At 41.1% G+C, this 20,741-nt stretch overlaps 2 protein-coding genes across 5 annotated transcripts in view; one reads left to right on the top strand and one right to left on the bottom strand.

Annotated features, from left to right (window-relative positions):
* Positions 1–2,877: 2,877 nt before the first annotated feature.
* On the bottom strand, positions 2,878–14,801 carry sf3b2 (splicing factor 3b, subunit 2). 3 transcript variants are annotated; one of them, XM_078276024.1, is made up of 22 exons: positions 14,618–14,801; positions 14,090–14,136; positions 13,638–13,688; positions 13,039–13,269; positions 12,703–12,753; positions 12,344–12,440; positions 12,035–12,129; positions 11,065–11,173; positions 10,873–10,973; positions 10,201–10,461; positions 9,946–10,068; positions 9,302–9,382; positions 8,900–9,127; positions 7,664–7,813; positions 7,387–7,476; positions 6,228–6,335; positions 5,874–5,981; positions 5,347–5,489; positions 4,805–4,906; positions 4,090–4,189; positions 3,779–3,970; positions 2,878–3,268 (listed from the first exon to the last, which is right to left on the bottom strand). In XM_078276024.1, exons 1-22 carry the CDS (start codon positions 14,745–14,747, stop codon positions 3,197–3,199), a joined length of 2,670 nt encoding a protein of 889 aa, XP_078132150.1. In that variant the 5' UTR covers positions 14,748–14,801; the 3' UTR covers positions 2,878–3,196. The 3 variants fall into 3 exon arrangements, with proteins under 3 accessions (XP_078132150.1, XP_078132151.1, XP_078132152.1); XM_078276025.1 differs by having other exon boundaries at positions 10,873–10,970; XM_078276026.1 differs by lacking the exon at positions 12,703–12,753 and having other exon boundaries at positions 14,618–14,800.
* An 812-nt stretch (positions 14,802–15,613) lies between these two features.
* capn1 (calpain 1) overlaps positions 15,614–20,741 on the top strand; it is a 31,391-nt gene continuing 26,263 nt past the window's right edge. Inside the window, exons 1-3 of one of the 2 annotated variants that reach the window (XM_078275493.1) lie at positions 15,614–15,765; positions 17,705–17,826; positions 19,082–19,826. In XM_078275493.1, coding sequence (XP_078131619.1) covers positions 19,572–19,826 — 255 coding nt within the window. In that variant the 5' untranslated portion in view covers positions 15,614–15,765; positions 17,705–17,826; positions 19,082–19,571. The remainder of the gene's footprint in view (positions 15,766–17,704; positions 17,827–19,081; positions 19,827–20,741) is intronic. The other variant, XM_078275492.1, reaches the window with a different exon arrangement.

Raw genomic sequence — 20,741 nt, 5'->3', positions numbered from 1 at the left:
ACAACTAGTATATACAGTAGTCAAAATATCTTTGACTAAACATGATTATATAAACGAGGCATAAGTCACTATAATGTGTCAGCACTCAGTATTTTCAACTTAAAAAGTAACAGAATAAATGTTCCTGCAGGTGCAACAGATGTTCTGGCCAGCTAGAAGCCTCTATCAATTTAACCATAATTGAAAACATATATAAAACCATAGGTAAACTCCAGTGCCAATATTTAACCATTATTCTGCTTTAACCTCACACCACCTGCGGAATTACACTTTGTATGAGTGAGTATTGTATGTGTATTACACAGCATTACTCTCATAGGGGAAAATAATAGGTATTCTTGATGTTTCACTGAGGATCAGTGTGGGTACATTTGACAATTTATTTTAGGTCCATATGGCACAATCACACACACAATCACACACACACCCTCAAGTGACAAAGGCAAGGCTATGATTACAATCTCTGAATCTGAATTTGAAGCAGAAGGTGACCTAATCACTCCACCAACGTCACAGCATGGCTGGCTGCCATCAGATTGACGTTTGTTTCTCTATTGGCAGATAATCACAGCTATGATTGCGGCTTACAAAACATTACATGCTTGAAATGTTTGTAGATGGTTTTACACTCTTAACTGGAACCAAATGAAAAGGTACAGCTATCTTATATACAGTATATATATCTTAGCTGAATAAATGATAATAAAATGACTGTTGATGAATTGTTGCTGGTTGGAGAGCATGTCAGCAACCACTTATACCTAACAGAAAGTCAACAGGTAATTGGGTTGTTGGATTTTTCCTTCTAGCATTGCTGCATGAACTAACACTGCACTGCTTGATTGTTGGTGCAAAAAAAAAAATAGACCACCACAAAAAAATGTTTTTGGTCCATTCTGTTAGTGTTTTCAAAGTACTTGAATAACAAGTTTAACTTCAAGCATTTAACAAGTACAATGTTGGTAGTACTGTGAGACAACACTAAATATTTAAGAGTTTGACAGCAGGGAAGCCACATCTAAGCACCCTCTGTCTGAAACGCTTTAGCGCCTGTCTCTTTAAGCCCCCCCACTGTTTAATACCTAGATTGCAGGTTCAAATTCTTCAGGACGACAATGAAACCTCTTCCTCCTCACTTCTTTTAGATTCTAGTTAAGCAAGACCATGTACAGACCGTAGAAGAGAGTTTGGCAAAACAAAGGCTGATGACACTAACTAGCTCTTCCTCTTAGATTGAAAGTGTGATAATCAGTGAAATCAGATGGTTCACTGATGAGCTGGAATTAAAACCATACAGACTCTCCGCCTGTCCGCCTATCTCCGTCCCTCCCTCTGTATAATCAGCTGAATGACTTAAACGCCCTCCCCTGCTCTTTTTAACATGCTTTTGCCACTACCAGTCTCTGCCATTGATAAAGAGATTAGAATCAATCAGATTAAAACATATTCCCGGGATAATCCTGGGTTACTTTTTACACAGTGCCCCAAATCTGCCAGGTCATCAAGTGACACTGCACAGGTTCCAAAGCCAATATCAAAATCAATAGTTTTTACTTTTTCTTATGAAACACAATTATACTATATGGACGATGGCTATTTTCATACATTTACAAAATATTAAGCAGGGTTTTTTTTGCAATAGTATACTAATAGATTATTTGACTCTATTTTATATGGCTCTATATTGTTGGCAGTATGGTCACTGTTGTATTTTTAAGACAGTAAAAGCCTTTCATTTTGCACAGGCTGTTGCTCCCTGTGTGTGTGTGTGTGTGTGTGTGTGTGTGTGAGTAGGCCTACTAATGACATCATGCGGCCGCTGTAGCTATTCAGGTCGCTGTGCTCCCAGACGTCCAGGGTCCTCTGCTGCCCTACAGTGGTAGAAACATAGACTGCAGCTTGTTGCATTTTGTGGGAATTAATAAGTCATTACCACAGGTCATTACTTAAAAGACAAAGTCCCTCATGCGTGTTGTGCTCGTGCTCCCCCGACATCTTGGCTTGAGCGATAATGACATCAGCGTTACCGTAGCAACCGAGCTGCTTAACATGACTTAGCCCTTGTATCTCTTTATGAAAATTAAAAATGACTTGTTCTGACCTTACTACAATGTCGAGATTGTAATTGCAGTATATGTATTTCCAATAATACATCGCATCTCGATAATAACCGGTTTCTTGGCTCTGGGCAGTTAGCAATGCTAAGCTAAACGGGCTGTAACTACATACAGACATCAGTGGTTTAATTCTAAATTTCTATTAATTAAAAAAATAAGAGCATTTCCAAAAATTTCAAACTATTCCTTTAAGAATTTAAGGACTAGCCACCAACCTAACTGCAACAAAAACGAAAAACATATTTATCAATTTAACGGTTGTATTTTCTGTAAATATTAAATTAAGTAAGTAATTATCAAAATACTTCTTTTACCACTGACCAGAACTAGGACTGTAGTAATCAAGTTCTCTACAGTTTTGGTATTAACCAAATCCAGCTGGCCTCCTTTTATTGGTTCTCGAGCTTGTTTGGATGAAACCTAAGGGGTCCTGATGAGAATCAGCCTTAAAACCTCCAACATGTGTAATCGAACAACGTGAACTCATGTAATTAACCCACCCCACAAATGTCTTACAGAGAACATATTTCAGTGTCCAAAATGGTAGCTTAGGTCATGTTCTTACTGTACTAGTGAATAAAGATGCTAAGTGAGAGCTCCTTTCAGCCTGCAGTCTCTTTGCTTGTGACTGGATAAGACAAATACCTTGCACTTTACCTGCAGCACAATTATCTAATGTAAGTGAACACTTACAGTAACTCCTCAAATGATAAAATGGAATTATATTTAAATGGAAACCAGGGGCAGTGCAGTTATGAACTCTTGTCATCATTCATTTATTTACAAAAAACAGAAAGAAAAACATGGTTACAAAGACAAAATAACCAAGACGTAAAACGTGGGGTCAAACAGAGAAATCAAGTCACCATTTTCATGTGACATGGATTATGTCACAAAAGCATCATCTATTTATAGTTTAAAAAAAAAAAAGGAACAAAACTGTGTTTTTACTGGTCTAACAGATGATTGATGTTGCAGTCTGTATCCTCCAAAGTTAAAATCTGAGTACAGCTCTTCCTCTTTAATTTCCTGTTGTGGCGGCTCATTCTCTCGGAGCACTCCGTCATGGTGTTTGTGCTCTAGAACTTGAACTCTTTGTATTTCTTGGCACCGCCTCGTGTGTCCTGCGGCTGGGCCTTCCTCTTTTTTTGCTGTACGGTGACAAGCAAGCAGAGAGGGGGGGAAAAACAGAGCATTTTTAGAATTAATATTCAAATGTCACCACAAAGGGAAAACTGAAATGACTGTAGAGCCTGCACTGCAATAATAGCCTCCCACTTTCCTTGTGGAGTCCTGTTTTTCCTTCCTACATAAGCAGTGATCAGTTTATCCCGTGGGGCTTAAATATGACCAACTGTTCCATTTCTAATGATGCAGCTGGTCATTTGTTATTGAGGAAAAGAGCATGTTTTCTTTGTAAATGTGCCCTTCTGTAGTAACTACATATACTGTATGGTTCTTTTCTATTTATCTATGAAACCTTCTGCTGCAGCTACCTAGAAACATAACCTTTTCTGTTCGCCAATCAGACTTCAGAAGAGCAAATGTAAACACTTTCAAGAACTATAAATTGTATTACTGGAGTGTTATATCTATCAGCAATCAAGAACATAAAAAAAGCACATTTCTTTATGAAAAAGGGCTTTAACTTGTCTCTGTACCTTCTGTTTGGCGGCATGCTCAGCCACCATGTCGCTGAAGTCCTCTTTCTCCACCTGGGCCTGCTGTTCTCTGACGTGCTCCTCGTACTTCTGTGTCATGGCCATGGGGTCCAGCTCCAGCTCCTCTGGAGCCAGGGCCACCTCTACGCCCTGGGACTCCTGCCCACCACCTGCCTTACGGCCTGCCATAGCCTGAAGACAGCAGAGAGGAAAAACAAGAGGAAGAAAAAGACAGAAAGTGTTTTAAGGAATGGCTACAGACGAATCATCGCATACTTTGACTTAATTTGGACATAACAGACTCGTCTTACCCCTGACACGTCGTAGATGTGCGTCGAGGCCATCATGGCTGCTCCTATGGGGCCAGTTCGTCTCTCTGGGAGCACTGTGAATAGCTGTGGCGTCTCGTTTCTATTGACACAACAGAGTGTTTTAGCGCATATTGGTCATTCATTATTTTCTATTTTAAACGAGGTTTAAGAACTGGACAATATCTCTAAATGATTGTTGGTTACAGACTGATGTGGCTGTTGGTCACTTCCAGCTGATTAGCCTATATTAGCTTATACAGACCTTTAGAGGACAATGATTCATACCATACGAAATACCTCAGAACAATAATAATATTTCATAAAACAACAAGATATGTTGTATTAGATGAGCAAACAACAAATAACATTTGATCCAATAACACTTTATGGAGATTTACAGTAGGAAGACACACACACATATATATATATATATATATCGTTATTTTTTTTTAACGATGTTGGCCAGTAAAAAGTAGTTCTAGTTAAAGTTCATTTTAGATGAGCACCATTTATATAGAGATGTTTATGTAAATGTTTCATAAATGTTTTTATTTTTCATATTCTAAGCTCTTTTAATAAAACCCATTAACTGGAAATTCAAATGCTCCGTCTGTTTATAGCCTGTGATGCATCAAAACAAAAAGAGCTCTACTGTTGGGAGTAAATGGGAAATTAAAACAGCAGCGTTGCTGTGACAATACAGAGCGACACTCACCCATCCATGGCCTCCTCGATTTTCTTCTTCCTCAGCTCAATCAGCTCGGGGGTCTCCATGCCGGCGGGTACCGATGAGAAGCCTCCAGGGGTGATCAGCCCACTGAAACACACAAAATGAGACACAGTACATGATGAGTTTATCCATGCGTGTCCCTTTCCATGATTGCATCTTTGTGTGCGTGTACAAACATTTAGGACTTGTAGCTTTGAGAGTGATCTGAAACATATAGGCAGAAATGGCCTCACTCATCTAGGCGTACACAACAAAAAAGGAAAAGCAAGCAAATGACAGAGGTGGACAAGGATATGCACACAGCAGTCTTCAAAAGATCAGACCTGGTCCTTTAGTCTAATAGTTTACCAGCCAGTTGATCTTAGAACTACATGGTCAATTATGGTAATGGCATTAGTCTGTGTGTGTATTCATAAGAATGTAATGGAAAGCTGGCATTTAACCTTGCAGCTCATTGCTCTTGGAATGAGACGCTTCCAGAATTATATTTTTGGGATATCTTGATTTAAGTGTTGACCATCAAGTACCTGTCTGCTGGTGTGAAGAATCCAGTTTCGTCTGGTTTCTCCTCGTCGCTCTCCTCCTCCTCCTCTTCCTCTGACGACTCCTCATCTGAAGGCTCCAGTTCTCCCCACGGTGCGTGATCCACCTCTTCCTCCTCCGCTTTGGCCTGAACACATATTCAACATATATTAGACATATTCGTCCATAGGTCTGGCAATTAATCTTGGTGTATACAAACCTCATTAAAAAGTTTAAAATGCAGATCTTTGGAAACATTTTTTTCCTTCAAATCCAGATTCGGATAAATTTAAACCTTAAAATCTTTTCCGTTTAATATTTTGATCTTTTTCCTGTGATATTATATTTGTTGTTCATTTATTTTAGCTTAAAAGACAATACACAACCAACGAATGGTATACAGTACACATTTCCAAACCGTTCCAGGAAAAGGAAGCACATCTTTCATATTACATTAGATTTACAGCTTCTGCAAAGAACCTATAAGACCCCCCACAGTTTGTGTGTGTGTGTGTGTGTGTGTGGTCCTGACCTGGAAGTCTGCAGCATTTGTTCCAAACACATCACCATAAAGCGGTTTGCCCATTTCGTCTACTGGCGGCTTCCCCCAGCCTCCGGCGTGATAACCAAACGTACAGTTCTAACGGGCAGAGAACAAGAGGATGAAGGAGACGACAAGAACAAGCCAATATGACCAACTGACACATATCATATCACATAGCATATCACATAGTCTTTGTTGTTGTAAAATAACAGTCTACTCTTAAAAGTAAAAATCCATTCAAGTTTGCACCCTGGAAAACATTTTTACGCACAATAATAATATAAAAATCGGATTATAATGACGGTGATAAAAACTGTGAAAAACTAGGAGTAGTCGTCTTACCTCTGGGATGGGGGAGTTGAGTCCGGGGATCTTGAGATTGGGGTAGGAGGGAGGGGGGCCGTACCTCTGCATGGCTATCAACCAGGGAGGAGGCACCTTGTGGGCATTCTGGGGAGGAAGAGACACCGGCAACGTAAGCTCACTGACCCGCACTACTTCCTCAATAGATAGTTTGAAAACAGCAGAGAGTGCACCTTGAAACAGTGGCAAAGCCAAAACTATTCTGTTTGGATCCTTTGTGGAACACTGGGCTGGTTCTCGGAGGGTTTATTTGAGCTAAAAAAATATGTTCAACATTCATTTATCAAGTTCTAATACACAAAGAAAATAGAGCTGGGCAACATATCGATATTATACTGATATCGTGATATGAGACTAGATATCGTCTTAGATTTTGGACATTGTAATATGGCATAAGTGGTGTCTTTTCCTGGTTTTAAAGGCTGCATTACAGTAAAGTGATGTCATTTTCTGAACTTACCAGACCAACTGTTCTATTATTTGGCTTTACCCACTAAGTCATTATATCCACATTACTGATGATTATTTATCAAAAATCTCATTGTGTAAATATTTTGTGAAAGCACCAGTAGTCAACACTAGAATATCGTTGCGGTATCGATATCAAGGTATTTGGTCAAAAATATGGGGATATTTGATGTTCTCCGTATCGGCCAGCACTAAAAGAAAAGCTTCCCACGTATGTTTTTTACAACTGTCATTATCTCAGCCGCCGTGTTCCTCTCCTCGGTACTGTGTCTCTGAATAAACAAATCTTGTCACGTCTCATTTTACAGGAGATTCCTTTTCACAGCCTGTACAGTCCTACATCCAAAAGCAGTAACAAGGAGAGCGACACATCAGGATGATTGGGGAAGTGACAGAACATCTGGATAACACCACAGTAAGACTGCAACTGCAGCAGACACGGAAATATATTGCCCAGCGCATTTTGCATATTTTTTGGTACAACTGGAAACCTACTCAACATTTACTGAATATGGTCATATTTGTGTATTATTTGAGACTGCACTTCATTTCAGTGCCTTGCTAACTTAACATTTTCCTATGGCAGTTGTGGTTTTAAGGTGCTATGTTTTACAAGGAATATTTTAAATTTACAAGGAATTACAATGTAATGTTTATATGTTTATCTTACAGGTCCGACAGGCATGCCCAGAGCGATGCGCAGCTCGTCAGACAGATCCCCCGGCTTCTTCTCTTTCAGACGAGTTTCAAACTCTTTTCCCTGCAGAGACACAAAAACACACACACAGCAGGTCACTCGGTGGGCGCTCGCAGCACTGACTACTCACTTCCAGGAAGGATGGTTGCCATGGAACAATAATAAAAATCCCCCCACCGGATGTAAAGAAGATTTTGCTTAAAAAAGGTAAGAGAAATCAAATCAAATTCTCATGGGCAGTCTCTAGTACCTCGTAGTAAAGGTCTCCGTGGATAGTGAGTTTGGGTTTGATCTGCCATTTGAAGAAGGCGTCGTGGAGCTTCTGGTAGTCAATGTCGATCTTCCCCATCTTGGGACGAACCTTCTCCCTCATTTTGGTTTTCATGGTTTTGGCGTCCTCCTGAAAAAGGAAGATTATGAATGAACGAAGGAATCATTTTATTATTGTGTCATGCGCACAAAAAGTATGCCCAGCCCAAACTGGCTGACAAGACACCATTACTTATAGCAAGGGACCAGATATCAAAATAGCAACATAAATTAAAGCAATAAAACCTTCTTGTCTTTTTTTGCCAGGCTTTAGAAACAAAAGTATATATATTAAATCTAAACAACTACTCCATTTGGTCATCATCAGTGCACCAGAACATTTCATGCAAGATGGGTGTTCTTAACTCATAATGAGGACGATACAAAAGGGATTGAGGATTCATTCTCAACTTCTCCTAAAGACCAGTTCAGACCAAAGATTGGCGACGAGACGAATTGAAGCTTGCAACGAGCCGGTCGGCAGCGTTCTGAAACCTGCCAGTTCACGCCAAAGCTGGATATATCATTTGTTTCGTCTAAATATGAATGAGGATAACGTTAGTGGTATTGAGATGCTTGCTACAGTTGCATTTCTAGTGATGAATCGGCAAAAATGCAATCACGGCTTTGTTTTAACGCCGCTGGGCGCTCCCTCTCTTCAGTCACTCTCTAACTCGCATGTTACCGTGCTTTCGGGCAGTCGTTGATGCTCCGTTTAAAAAAACTCTTAAAACGCCATTTCGACCAGCTGTTTGTAAGACATAAAATAAAATGGATTATGGATCATTTGATTTCTATAGCTTATAGCTGACTTTACCAGTTGACTTCTCTATTGGCTGTTGAAACGGGTGACGTCCCTTACGTTCTAAAACCGGCCTCTGTGACTTGACCAGCCGAGTCGCAGCGGAACCATCAGCTGGCTTGAGTCGAGCTGAGACGGGCCGGTTCCGACCGCTGAAACGTTTCCCTGCGACGTTCTAAAACGGTTTTGTTTCTTCGCAAATCTTTGGTCTGAACTGGGCTTAATTCACATAGTTCGCACAACCTTTGGTCTTCTTGGATGTTTTCAAATTAACACAAATGAAGAAACTGCATCTGAATTTCACAGGGTGTCCTCCTTAAAAGTAGAAAAGTTGAAAGGAGCGGCTGGAAAATGAATGACACTCTGGTATCGCACCTTCTCCTGCAGGGCCTCCCTCATCTCCTGGATGCCCGTCTTCTTGATGAACTCAGGCAGCTCAAACGGAGGCTTCTCTATACCTCTCTTGCCCTGCAGATACTTTCGTTTGAAGCACCAGTGGCGGGGCACCGGCACCGTGTTCCTGGTGGCCTTTAGGTGGACCAGCAGCTTGGGCTCCTGGGCCGTCACATCATGCATCTCCACTACATCTGGACGAGCAACCAGCTGGAACAAAGAAGACAGGATGCCAAAATGAGATGAAAGGTTATCGACAGTACTGAAACTCTTTTTGGACCGCGACAGCAGGCTGGGAAAACAAATATATATATAACAATCCCAGTTATTCTAGAAGACAGGTGTAATCATGATTAGTAATTATGACCGTTAGCCTTAATTTACCTGTTTAAGTTCGGCCACGGTGAGCCTGTTCATCCTCCTCAGCTTCTTCTTTGAGAGTTTAGGTACATCTGGTCTCATGTCCTGTACATGGAAAATATTATAAACGTTTTGCATGTAAACCAAGAGGATTTTGTTTTGTTCAATTTTCCTAACCAGGGTTTCTGCAGGTTTCACCAAGTCAGATTTAAGACTTTTTAAGACCATTATGAATGCAATTTAAGACCTTTATCACAACATCAACTTAGCCCTGAGTTCAGTTTTTTTTAAGCCAAGTATCGCTAAACTTGTACTTCCCCATAGCCGATGAATAAAATCCATTTTATGTCTGTGGTACAATCCTAAAGAGACTTGTGCCAATAACACGAAAGCTGATGGACTGCAATGTAAGATGCACGTTGGTCTTATTTGCAGTCATAATACAGCGAAATTATATTTGGACTAGCGAAAGAAAGAACTGACCACGGAATAAAAAAAGAAAAAGACATTTGACATAGCGTTGCATGGACGTAGGAAATATAAGACCCGACCTAGAACACGATATGTCGGCGAATTTAAGACTCTTAAGGCCTAATATTTTGATTTTGAAATTTGTGACTTTTTAAGAGCCCGTGGAAACCCTGACTAACAGAAGGAAGGATTCAAACCTCATCGCTGTCATCACTGTCTTTCTTCTCATCCTCAAAGCCCTTTTTCCGCAGCACGGCCGCCTCCTGCTTCTCTGCCTTCTCGGGCTCCTTCTCCTTCTCTTTCTTCACGTCATCAGTCAGCTAGGAGAAATAAGGGAAATGGTTGCATTACAGCAAAACAGAAGCAAATGCCTTAAGACACACGAATGCATCAAAAACCACAGCCTTTTGGCGTATAGTAAACAAATATAGTCAACAGTGCTCTGTAGCCACCTTAAACGCCTCAAAGATCCTCTTGAAGAAGATGTAGTTGGGGTCGTAGATCTCCGGCTCCTCTGTGATATACTCGATCTCCACCTCAGGCTCCTTGTCCTTCTCTTTTTCTTTGTCCTTCTCTTTGTCTTTCTCCTTCTCTTTGTCCTTGTCTTTGTCGCTGCCCTCCTTCTTCTGCTGCTGCTCCTCCGCCTGCCCCTTCTTCTCCAGTGCGCGCTTCTTCTTGCTCTTCTTCTTGCGGTTTCTGCGTCTGCGGTTTTTCTGAAGGAAAGGTTGGTTTGTAAATTCTAACATTAGCGTTTAAACAACTTTTAGGTATTTATTAAAAACATGTGATAAGACATGTTATGCACTTCTATAAACGCAGGCAGTACAAACAGAGGGCCTATTTTATTGTGATGACTGGCAAATATGAAAACACAAAGAGGACTGTGGCAGCGGTGTGAAAAGGTGCAGTCAGTTCAGGCTCTGTTTTCACAAAAACAACACATTCACCCTCATTAATTTATGCATGAGATAGGATTTAAATATCCAAGATGATTAATGCTGAATTTATCAGGTGCTGAATCAGTGAAATTGCCACAGAATTACCATAATACAATTAGTAGAGGGTTATAGTAACAACATCAAACAGCTGATACATACATACGAAAGGTGTGAGAAAAGACTTACATCTTTTTTAGATATCTGACTGTCATCGTCTTCCGTCTCAGACATGACTGGTGCAGAGGAGCTGTTCACGTCCATCTCTGCTCCCTCGTCATCCTCTTCTTCTTAAACGGAAACGGACAAATCAGATTATGAACCTGAATGCTACCACATCCCAAATATTCCAGTAAAACATAGAGTACCAGCTGTACTGACCTGCGGGGTCGGTGAGCTGCTCCTGTCTGATCTCCTTCAGCTGGAGGATCTTCTCCAGAGCTTGGGGGATCTTGGGCCCAGTGACGCTTACCTCCTCGCCCTGCCAGATCTGGAATGGAAGCAAACAAACTTTGACTTGTGACTAAAGCGCGATTGATGCTTCTGTGTTAGATCTACGCCGTGGCTACGTACGTAGGTACGTGGAGATACGGACCCTACGCCGTAGCCTGACGCGCACCTCTCGGAAAATTTAACTCATGTTGTGGCGACGCACGTCGCTCGGACGTGGCTTGGTAGCGTTGCATTTCCCCATACTCATTTCCTGGATCTCCTTCTCCATAAACAACATGAAATCAAGGAGAGGGTTAACTTTTCCTGCTACAGATTTCCCACCTTGGTCAGAAAGCACAGGGGAGACACTGTTTCTCTCACTGTGACTCTGGAGTCGGTACTCGCTCCGAAGATAATCCCAGTCACTCTCTCACTCGCTCTACCACACACACTCCCCACACGCACACATGCCTGCCCTGCTATTCTCTTAAAGAGATCGATGCACACACCAAAGCACAAGTATAAACTTCAGGCCACTTACGTACAGCAGGCTACAGCGAAAGCTCTGCGTGGAGCCTCCGCACAACCATTAATCACACTTAAGAATGGAGCACAGGTAGTCCCCTGCCGGCAATCAATGAGAGAACTAGAAATGTGTATTGATTTTAAAGCTATTGCACAGTCCATCTTTTAGCTTAAATTGGGACATTAATATATGTATACATGTGCAGGCATACAAGACCAGCGATCAAGAGCAAAACCAGTTAAAAACCAAGTTTTAAATATGGAGTCTGTGTGATTGGGCAACAGGGAAAAAACCTAACTGAAATCACAAGTAAACTGAAGTAAGGTACACAAGCTGCATTTGCCTACGAAATTAAAACACAAAAAAACACATGGGGGGAGAAAATCGGTTTACCTCTCGGTTATCTTCTCCCGGTGGAGGTGGCACTCTCTGTTTCTGAGTCGGCATCATACTGACACCAGGAGGCAGCGGCCCACGAGGATCCATACCTGCAAAAAAAACAAACAAAAATAACAGATTGCAGGCGATAAAACATTATTTATGATGTGATCATTTACACCAAACGTGTGGTATAAAAAGTTAGGCTCACTGGAGCCCTCAAGTCCTGCCTCAGAGTACAGATGAAACTACGGTCATGCACACTAATCCTTTTCTGGAAATATAATGCCCTTTTTGATTTTAATCACCACATCACTATCATACCTCTCACTGCGTTGACAGGAGGCATGCCTCTGGGCCCTGGACCCTGCTGCATCTTAACCATCTCCTGATGACGCTCCTGTTCCAGCAGCACTGCAGCCTGATACACAGGAAGGAAGGAGATGGGACTTAAAATACAAGGTTAACCAAAAGGAGTTGAATCAAGGGTGTGCAAACAAAAAAAGAGAGGAAAGAGAAAAGGATGTGCCCTAACTGTTGCGTTTTTTTTTTTTTTTTTTTAATAGTTATAAATTTGGAAATGTACAAAAACTCTTTCCAAAGAGTGTTTGTTTCATTTCTCAAAATCTCTAAATCTGAAGTCAAGCTCGATCTGACGAGGTGGACTATCTTTATCGCCTCACCCTTTTCTGCTGCTCCAGGAGATCCTGCTGATCCATGACACGGGAATCACCCTGTGATACACAGAATCAACGAATGACTGAGCAACAGTCAAACAAAAAGTCACTTTACAGTATTTCTGTCTGCTCTATAGTGACTGAAACTCTACGTGGCAGTTGTTTCCGTGGTTTTTGTCAGATTCTACTATCCAAAGCAGAGATATGGGGTTGTTCTCTATCATTTGTGTTCCTTGCTTTGAGGACGTTACCAGCTCACAGACCGATTGCATCTCGGTGTTGTTTGCGTTTGAAAGGGAATGCTGAAAGCAACCAGTGGATTACATAGTCAGTAAACTTCACCTGCTGCTTGGCTCTCTCCTCCTGCTGTAACACTATGGCTGCTCTGTGCTGGGCCATCTTCAGCTGATCCTCCTGCGATAGGCCGGGAGGGGGCAAACCTGGGGGCTCCATGCCCATGTGGATGCCGGGTGGAGGGGGCCCTCCGGGCATCATGCTCATAGCCTGGAGCATGCCTATACCAGGTGGCATGGGTGGCATGGGCATTGGGGGCATGGGGGGGATGCCTGGCATCTGGAGGAGGAAGAAACAGGAGACTGTGAGGATAATGTGAGGCTGTGATTGAAGCTTCAATCTTAATATTCCTTTTCCATTTATAAAACATGAATTTAATGTACCCTTCATATGACACTAACATTTACTGTACAGCTGTGTAGTAAACAGTTTCATCATGTAGTGAGAGAGAAATGAAGCTGCTCCTCTATATTTTGTTTGACCGCAACTGCATGGTTATGTAACCACATATGACCATTGCACATCTTTAATTACTATTTTGTCAAGTACCAGAAAATGGTGCATAATAATATATCATAATAATATATGCATATAAAATGCTTCATACATTTTTCAGCTGTGTTTTCAATTTGATATGTGACTTTTACCTGGGAGCCCATTGGTTTGTCATCATTAGGTTTGCTGAGGAGTATCCCAGTCTGTAGAGGGAAACACGCACAGAAGAGTGAAGGGACTTTTTGAGCAGCAGTATCTGGGACAGTGATTGTGCAGTGTTTAGTTAATCGCAATAAATGGTAGAGTCAACACTAGCCTCTCTTCACATCTATGTTTGAAGCATGCATGAGCGAGGCACTACTTTATCCCTGTCTAGTCATGTGTAGCTGCAAGGTGGTCAACAATGCTATACATGAAGCAGACCCACATATAGCTAGCTGTGTGGTAGTTAAGTAGGAGAGCTGCTGAAAAAGGTGCAGGAATAGAATGTGCTTTTCCTTGTCAACATGTCAAGTACAAACACTCAAGAAACTCAGCATCAATGTTTAGGAATTTCTGCTACATGATAATAACTAAAACGCACAGACGTTGTAGTTACATTTACCTGAATCATGTAGCCCTTCAGTCTGTCCATCAGCTCCTCTCTGGGACCTGAAGAATGACGAAAAATGTAATTCAAGGAAGCAACGTTAATGTAGTTTTAACTGTTAACAACAATCATGATATAACTTTGCACTGACTCTTCTTTGAATGTAAGCTGTGTTTCCACACTAGTTAAGCATTTTCAACACGTAACCGACTAACAGAAGTTAGCTAACGTAAACTCTGACAAGCGCTTAACGTTACATGACCCTTTATCTTCATAGAAATTAGCCTGCAAGCTAACCGCTAAATCAATAGGCAACTTATCCACGTGACCAGATAAATGTTGTTAGTGCTGCTTTCAACACATTATATAGGTACATTTCTTGCATAATTAGATACTGGATGTACATTTCAAATAATGTAAACACAGCACAGGCCTAGCTTTAGCACACTGTAACGGAAGTGTTGCGTTTGTAGTGTGGCTAGCGTTAGCAACTGACTAGCTAAACACAGTCCTTCTTCCAGTACGCTCTTCGTCTTTCCCTACCCATCGTGGGCGCTCCCAGCTCCGCCAGCTTGGACTGAAGCTCTGGATGGCTCCATGTGTTCAATGCCGCAATCGCACTGCCTAAATCGGACGGGAGGGATTCGGTGCCCGGTGGTCCGTCGGACGCCATGTTCAAATTCTCTCAATGAAACAACGGCGGCTGTTGCGGAGAGAACACGCGAGCTGCGCAGAACGGGACTACTGCAAAGCAACACGGGAAGCCCTCTGTCGCACTCCCTGCTGGGACATGAAGTCCGAAAGGAGGAACGTCGCGTTTACTAATTATTGCCTCTAGATGTCCGTGTTAACGCCTTGAATCTTTCTTGACATTCCTATAATCATAATGGGTTAGTATGACATTTTGTTTAAAAAATAAATTATGTTTAAACACAGCATTGACGCTCAGTAAGCTTTTACATTGATCTTTCTTGCAAAAATCAACATCATATAAAAAAAAATCGGAGTAAAAGTCCATTCAAAAAGAGAGATGTATTTTATCTTTAAAATAAAATAAAAGTTTTAAAAGTATAAGTATCCAGTTTTGAGCAGAATGGCACCTGTCTTATGTTATTGCAGTATTCTTACTGGTGCATTAATGTGTATACAGTTTTTTGGAGAAAAAAGGACAATATTCTCCACTGAAATTAGTAGCCCAAATCAAAAGTAGTTTAACATGTAAGAAAGGTTTTAATATGCAGTACATTAGTTACATTCCGAAAAGAGCTTTCATACGGACACATGAACTGCACATGCACAACGTTATGGATAGGCTACGTGTTGTTTTATTGTTAAAACTGTATCCAATGTCAAAATTAGTCCCTATAAAGTGCATATTAATTCAAACATACAAGACTGAACTGCTTTATGAGGCCCTGTATGTTCTGATCAAAACATGATACATGAAAGCAGAGAGTGTATAAAACCCTCCCTTTTCAGTTGTGTGTTCAGTGGTTTGTGACTAGCGGGTATTGCGCAGACGCAGTAAAGGGCGCATATCAGATCCCATAGATCAGATCAGAACAGAGGCAGCAGGGCGTTTCTAAATAATACGCGCTGTTTATGGGTTGAACCTACACTAAACATGGAAGGAAAGCCAAGTTGCATATTGAATGTATAACTGCATTTTAACGGAAACATCCGGGTGCAAGGTAAATATAAAATTCCTTCATCAACACTGATTTCACTGTATGTCTAGTTTGTGTCGCGCTGCAGGAAGATAAAATGCTATTGACATCCTAGTCTGAACTTTTTTTTCATATAAGCTTCAAGTTTATGGGTCGTGTTGTGAAAACTGGAACCAAAATCGTCTAAAGCAAACTCCGATCGCAGTCGCTTACAACTTTCGCGACACTGAAATCTGCCAATGCTGCGGGATTAGTTGCCCGAAATCTGTTGTTATCGCTTGCCGTTTTTTCTGCTCATTGTACGGATACCATTTTTGATGCTAGTGAAGTGAAACGTAAAGGGTCGCCCAGTTGCTTGGGTTGATCAACTTGAAAAAAGTTGCAGTATGGCAGCGGAACACTCCACTCAGGGACCGCACCTACTATCAGGAGTTCAGGACTAGCCTATATTATCTGTGTGAGCCAAGCACGAGGATATAGCCTATAAATACACATAAAATGCCTGCTATCCACTAAAATTAAACCACTCATAGAAGAATAAGTGTAATCTACATACACTGCTTGTTTTTACGTGTGTGTGAAGCCATTTTCTTTGTTTTGCTTTGATGAAGATCACTTCAAGAGTCAGCAAATGTATTCTCCCGATTGGACACTGTACGTGTCTAGTTTCTCAGGTCTATTTTATTTATGGCTTTAAAGCAAACACTTTGGATATTTCATTTCACAGTGTTTGGAATATGAACCTTGCATGCAGAAATACACCAGAGGCCAGAATGCTTACTCACACCTCAAACACTGGACCTCACACACCCACAGGGCACAGACATAGTCACAAGTAGCATGTATTTAAGCAGTGTGTTTTCCTCGCTGTGTCGTGAGGAAGAAACCACTGGCACATTAGACCCAGACACATATCAGCAGAAAAGCAGTAGTGACATATAGCTACTGACGTTTGTATTGGTTTTAAAATCCTTGTGTGCCTGTCAGGGGTGTAGCACAACATTCTGGACCCTGTACACAGGCATCCTGTATGGGCCCCTCCCCGCATCCACTATTTATTCTAGTATCTAGGCCTCCTTCTCACAATAGGGCCCTGCATGCTTAGTCCCCCTTTTTCCCCCCAGTCCGACGCTCCTCAAGTGACCCCTGAGTGTCCTATATTTTTAATTAAGTTAGCTGCATGACCCATACGCCATACCCTTTCTTAAATTGTATAATAACAGCAAATAGTAACACAATATGTATGAAGCCTAATGCAATTCATTACATGGTGTGTTATGGAGGAGATATCATGCTGATGCCTTTGGTGTTATTTCAATACACGCCTATGACATAACACATAAGCACACTATGTTATAGTTTTAGTTCAAGCATATATGTTTCTGTATTGTTATCCAGCTCCATGTTATTAGATATAGTGGTGGCTTTTCGTTATGTGTCTGGACGTGTGTGTGTGTGTGTGTGTGTGTGTGTGTGTGTGTGTGTGTGTGTGTGTGTGTGTGGTAAGTGTATTTCACATGTGAGGGGAATGAAATATTTACTACACTCAGATTGAACGTTGGGCAGAGTGTGCCCTGATAACACGCAGCAGAGATAAAAACCACAAGTACACTGGCATACCATCAGCCACTTTTCAATCTTGATGTTACTGCATTTTTGGCCTGTGTGTGTGTCAAGGGCGTAATTTTGGGTTCAACATTGGGGGGGCAGAGATCTCCACTTTTGAGCAAAATTGAAATTTTGAGCATATCAAACACTTCATTTTCTACATTCTGTTGACTTTTTCTGCAACAATGTGTGCCCATTCTGCATGAATTTATGGTGCAAATATCTTTAATTATGTAAAGGAAATTATTATGAAGTGTGTGTGTCAGGATTTGGGTATGAATAAAGTATTCCATTTAACGTTAAAATATGGATTGTTATTGATATATATTATTCATGTAATTTGCATGCATAATAGGTCTGGCCTCTACCCAACCAGCCGACAAAAAAATCAACCTGCATCAACGCTTCAAAAGTAGCCCAATTTCGCGGGAAAAACGGCTGAACTGGCAACCTTCATTGATGCTAGGAAACATTTCGGTCAGTTCTATTAGTAATAGCAAAAGTGTTTCTTGTGGTTTTAGTCATAGCACTAGTAAAAATGCTAGAATATTAGAAATAAATAGTTTTAGATATGGAAGTAGGATAGCACTAGCAGTGGTAGTTCTAGTAACGTTATTGCTAGCTAGCTAACGTACAGCTGCTAGCACTACTATCTAGCTGTAGCTCTCGAAACGTTAGTCTTGTAAGGATAGCAATAATAATAATTACAGTACTATTGCTAGTGGTAACGTTGGTAGTAGTTGTAGTTCTCCCCTTGCTAGCAGCAGCAGTTGTGGATAACAATTCTTCACAGTCTGTAAAAATTGGACCTGTAAACCTGTTGTTGTAGCTACATGTTGTGTTCTTTGGCTCTGTTAGCATGGATATTTTTCAGTTAGTGAACTGGGATGTTTTCAATGGGTGTGGTTCACAGAGAGCAGTGGGAACTAACTGAGGTCCTCTGAGCCAATAAGAGCCAAACTCTTTTCAGCTTCTGTTGTGACCATTGACTATATTATAATTAATTTGATATAAAGTCTATGGTTGTGACTGACAGCTGAGTCTTAAAACAGGAAGAGTGTTTTGGATAGTGGAGAGTTGAGGTAGTACAAAAAGTCGGTGCTCAAAGAAATAAAAAAAGGGAGCGATGTTGAGAACAAACCATCTGTTTATTTGTGTTAGAAAGAAATAAAAAGACAGGAAGATGCAAAGACAGCCAAACTAAAATGAACTGTTTCAGAAGCTCCTGTTCTGTCAGGAGCTTTGCTGGCACTAATGACAGTTTACACTATCTCCTCCCCGTCTATGCTTAATTAAAAAGTTGGAGAGAGCTTTTCCTTGTTCTGGGCCTCGTGCTGCCTTCATTGTGCATCAAAAATCACACATAACCGCACTCTGTGTTAGCCCTGTGTACAATAAACACAAACACACACACACACACACACACACACACACACACACACACACACACACACACACACACACACACACATACAAACTACTTTACACCTCATATGATTAAACATGACTTTGATATGTTACTGATCGAAACTGTGTACACATTCATAGCCATAAAGTAGCAGGGCGTGCCTGTTGTGACTAATCCTTTGTCATTTGTCTTTAAACTTTGAATACATGTATAGAGGGTGTACATACAGTAGCTGCTGCTTTTGTCTGTTTTGCACACAGAGCTATTTGCATCTCTGCATACAGTCTCAGTTCAGTATCTCATTTTTAACTTCTTTTCTTTTAGAGTTTAGCTGCTGGTTGGACAAGGAAGGACTGAGGCCTGCCCCCCTGTTGGCATCTGGATAAAAAACAACAACAAACTGTTATTGGTGCTCAGTGGGACGTCTGCCTTCACTGTGAGGAGGACATCTCTCTTCAGAGTCTGTAAAGCTTCTGCATTTTGAGCCCCTACACTTGTGATTGTTACTGCATTCAAAGTATCCAGCTACGGTAGAACCACAAGTACCGCAACCAAGCAGCAGCCTGGTCAATATTTTATAGCATCTTAATGGCCACTGATGTTTCATTCTGATTTATAATTGAGCCTTGAAGCCATTACCACCTTATAACAAATTTACATCAAAACTGCTGCAGTGCTTTATATCAAAACTGTAGCCACAGCAGGTCATAATTGCCTCACTACTTATTGACACATCTTTACATGTTATTGTAGTTCCACACGTACAAACATTACACTGACAGCGTGACCCCACAGTTAACTCCACAAACTCAGGATGGAGGAGACCATTTATGCGACAGGCATGGCCGCCAAGCTGAGGAGCCAGTGGGATCGTAATGAAGGTCTGGGACAGAATCACATGGCTGTAAAGTTTCTGGGTCAGAACTACGAGAGTCTGAAAGCCCAATGCCTCCAGAGTCGGAAGCTGTTTGAGGATACTTTGTTCCCTTGTGCCGCATCTTCTCTGGGATTCAAGGAGCTCGGCCCCAATTCCGCCAAGACCTTCGGAGTGCGCTGGATGAGGCCCACGGTGAGACTTATTTTGCTGAAAATGTGCCTCAGCTTGGTTGTTATTATTAATTCTGGCTTTTGGGACTTACACAAATGGAGTCACACAAATAACAGTTTTGTTAATAAAGAAGTTCATTATCAAATGATTAACATTTCACTCCAAAATCTTCATCAAAGTTTGGAGGACCATCAGACAGGTTTCATCTTAGCCTTCTCCCAAACTATTGACATCAACTTAACAGGGCTGTGCTTTTAAAGCTCCAAGAGAGCATGCTAAATAAACCCTGCAGTAACTGGAACAGTCCTTCGTCAAAGCATGGATAAGAAGTGCATTGTCAGTGAGGAAAACATAGGAGATAATCTGGTAAATATTGAAATTTTACAAAATTCCTTAATTTTTGGCTACGAAACACACCGATACTCTTGCTAAGGGACCATTTTTGTAATTTTGTTTTTAAAGATTATTTTTTTTGGCATTTTAGGCCTTTATTTTTGACAGGACAGCTTATAGACATGAAAGGGTAGAGAGATAGGGGGAACGACATGCAGCAAAGGGCCGCAGGTCAGAACTGAACCCACCGCCGCTGTGTCGAGGACTAAGCCTTTGTATATGGGCGCACGCTCTACCAGGTGAGCTACCCAGGCGCCCACCATTTTTATATCTTTTAGCCAATTTATTAAACACCTGATACATATCATTTTAAACCTTTTTGCAAAGCACACCACATGTTTTTTAGATTTTAAAACACATTTTCATACTAGCTCGTTTCAACTCATGTTGGTATAAAACTTGACACTTAACACTCCCATTAAAATTATTATTTAGTCATTTTTTGTCAAAGTTACATTATCTTTGTTTGTTAACACATCTACCCCTGCTTCATTAGAACCCTTACCAGTTGTGTTCAAGTGCTGTTGTAAAGCTCTTATATGT

Source organism: Sander vitreus, chromosome 19 (genome assembly GCF_031162955.1).
Source record: "Sander vitreus isolate 19-12246 chromosome 19, sanVit1, whole genome shotgun sequence".
Classification (NCBI taxonomy): Eukaryota; Metazoa; Chordata; class Actinopteri; order Perciformes; family Percidae; genus Sander; species Sander vitreus.
Note: the sequence above shows the minus strand (reverse complement) of the source record. Positions and strands in the feature narration are given on the sequence as shown.

Bases quoted from the DNA above. Each gene is read 5' to 3' on its own strand.
- sf3b2 (XM_078276024.1), bottom strand. From the start codon at position 14,747: ATGGCGTCCGACGGACCACCGGGCACCGAATCCCTCCCGTCCGATTTA. The intron at 11,174-12,034 runs GTAAACCGATTT...CTTCCATTCCAG, and splicing joins CGGGAGAAGATAACCGAGAG to ATCTGGCAGGGCGAGGAGGT. The intron at 9,383-9,945 runs GTTTGAATCCTT...TTCCATGTACAG, and splicing joins ACAGTGATGACAGCGATGAG to GACATGAGACCAGATGTACC.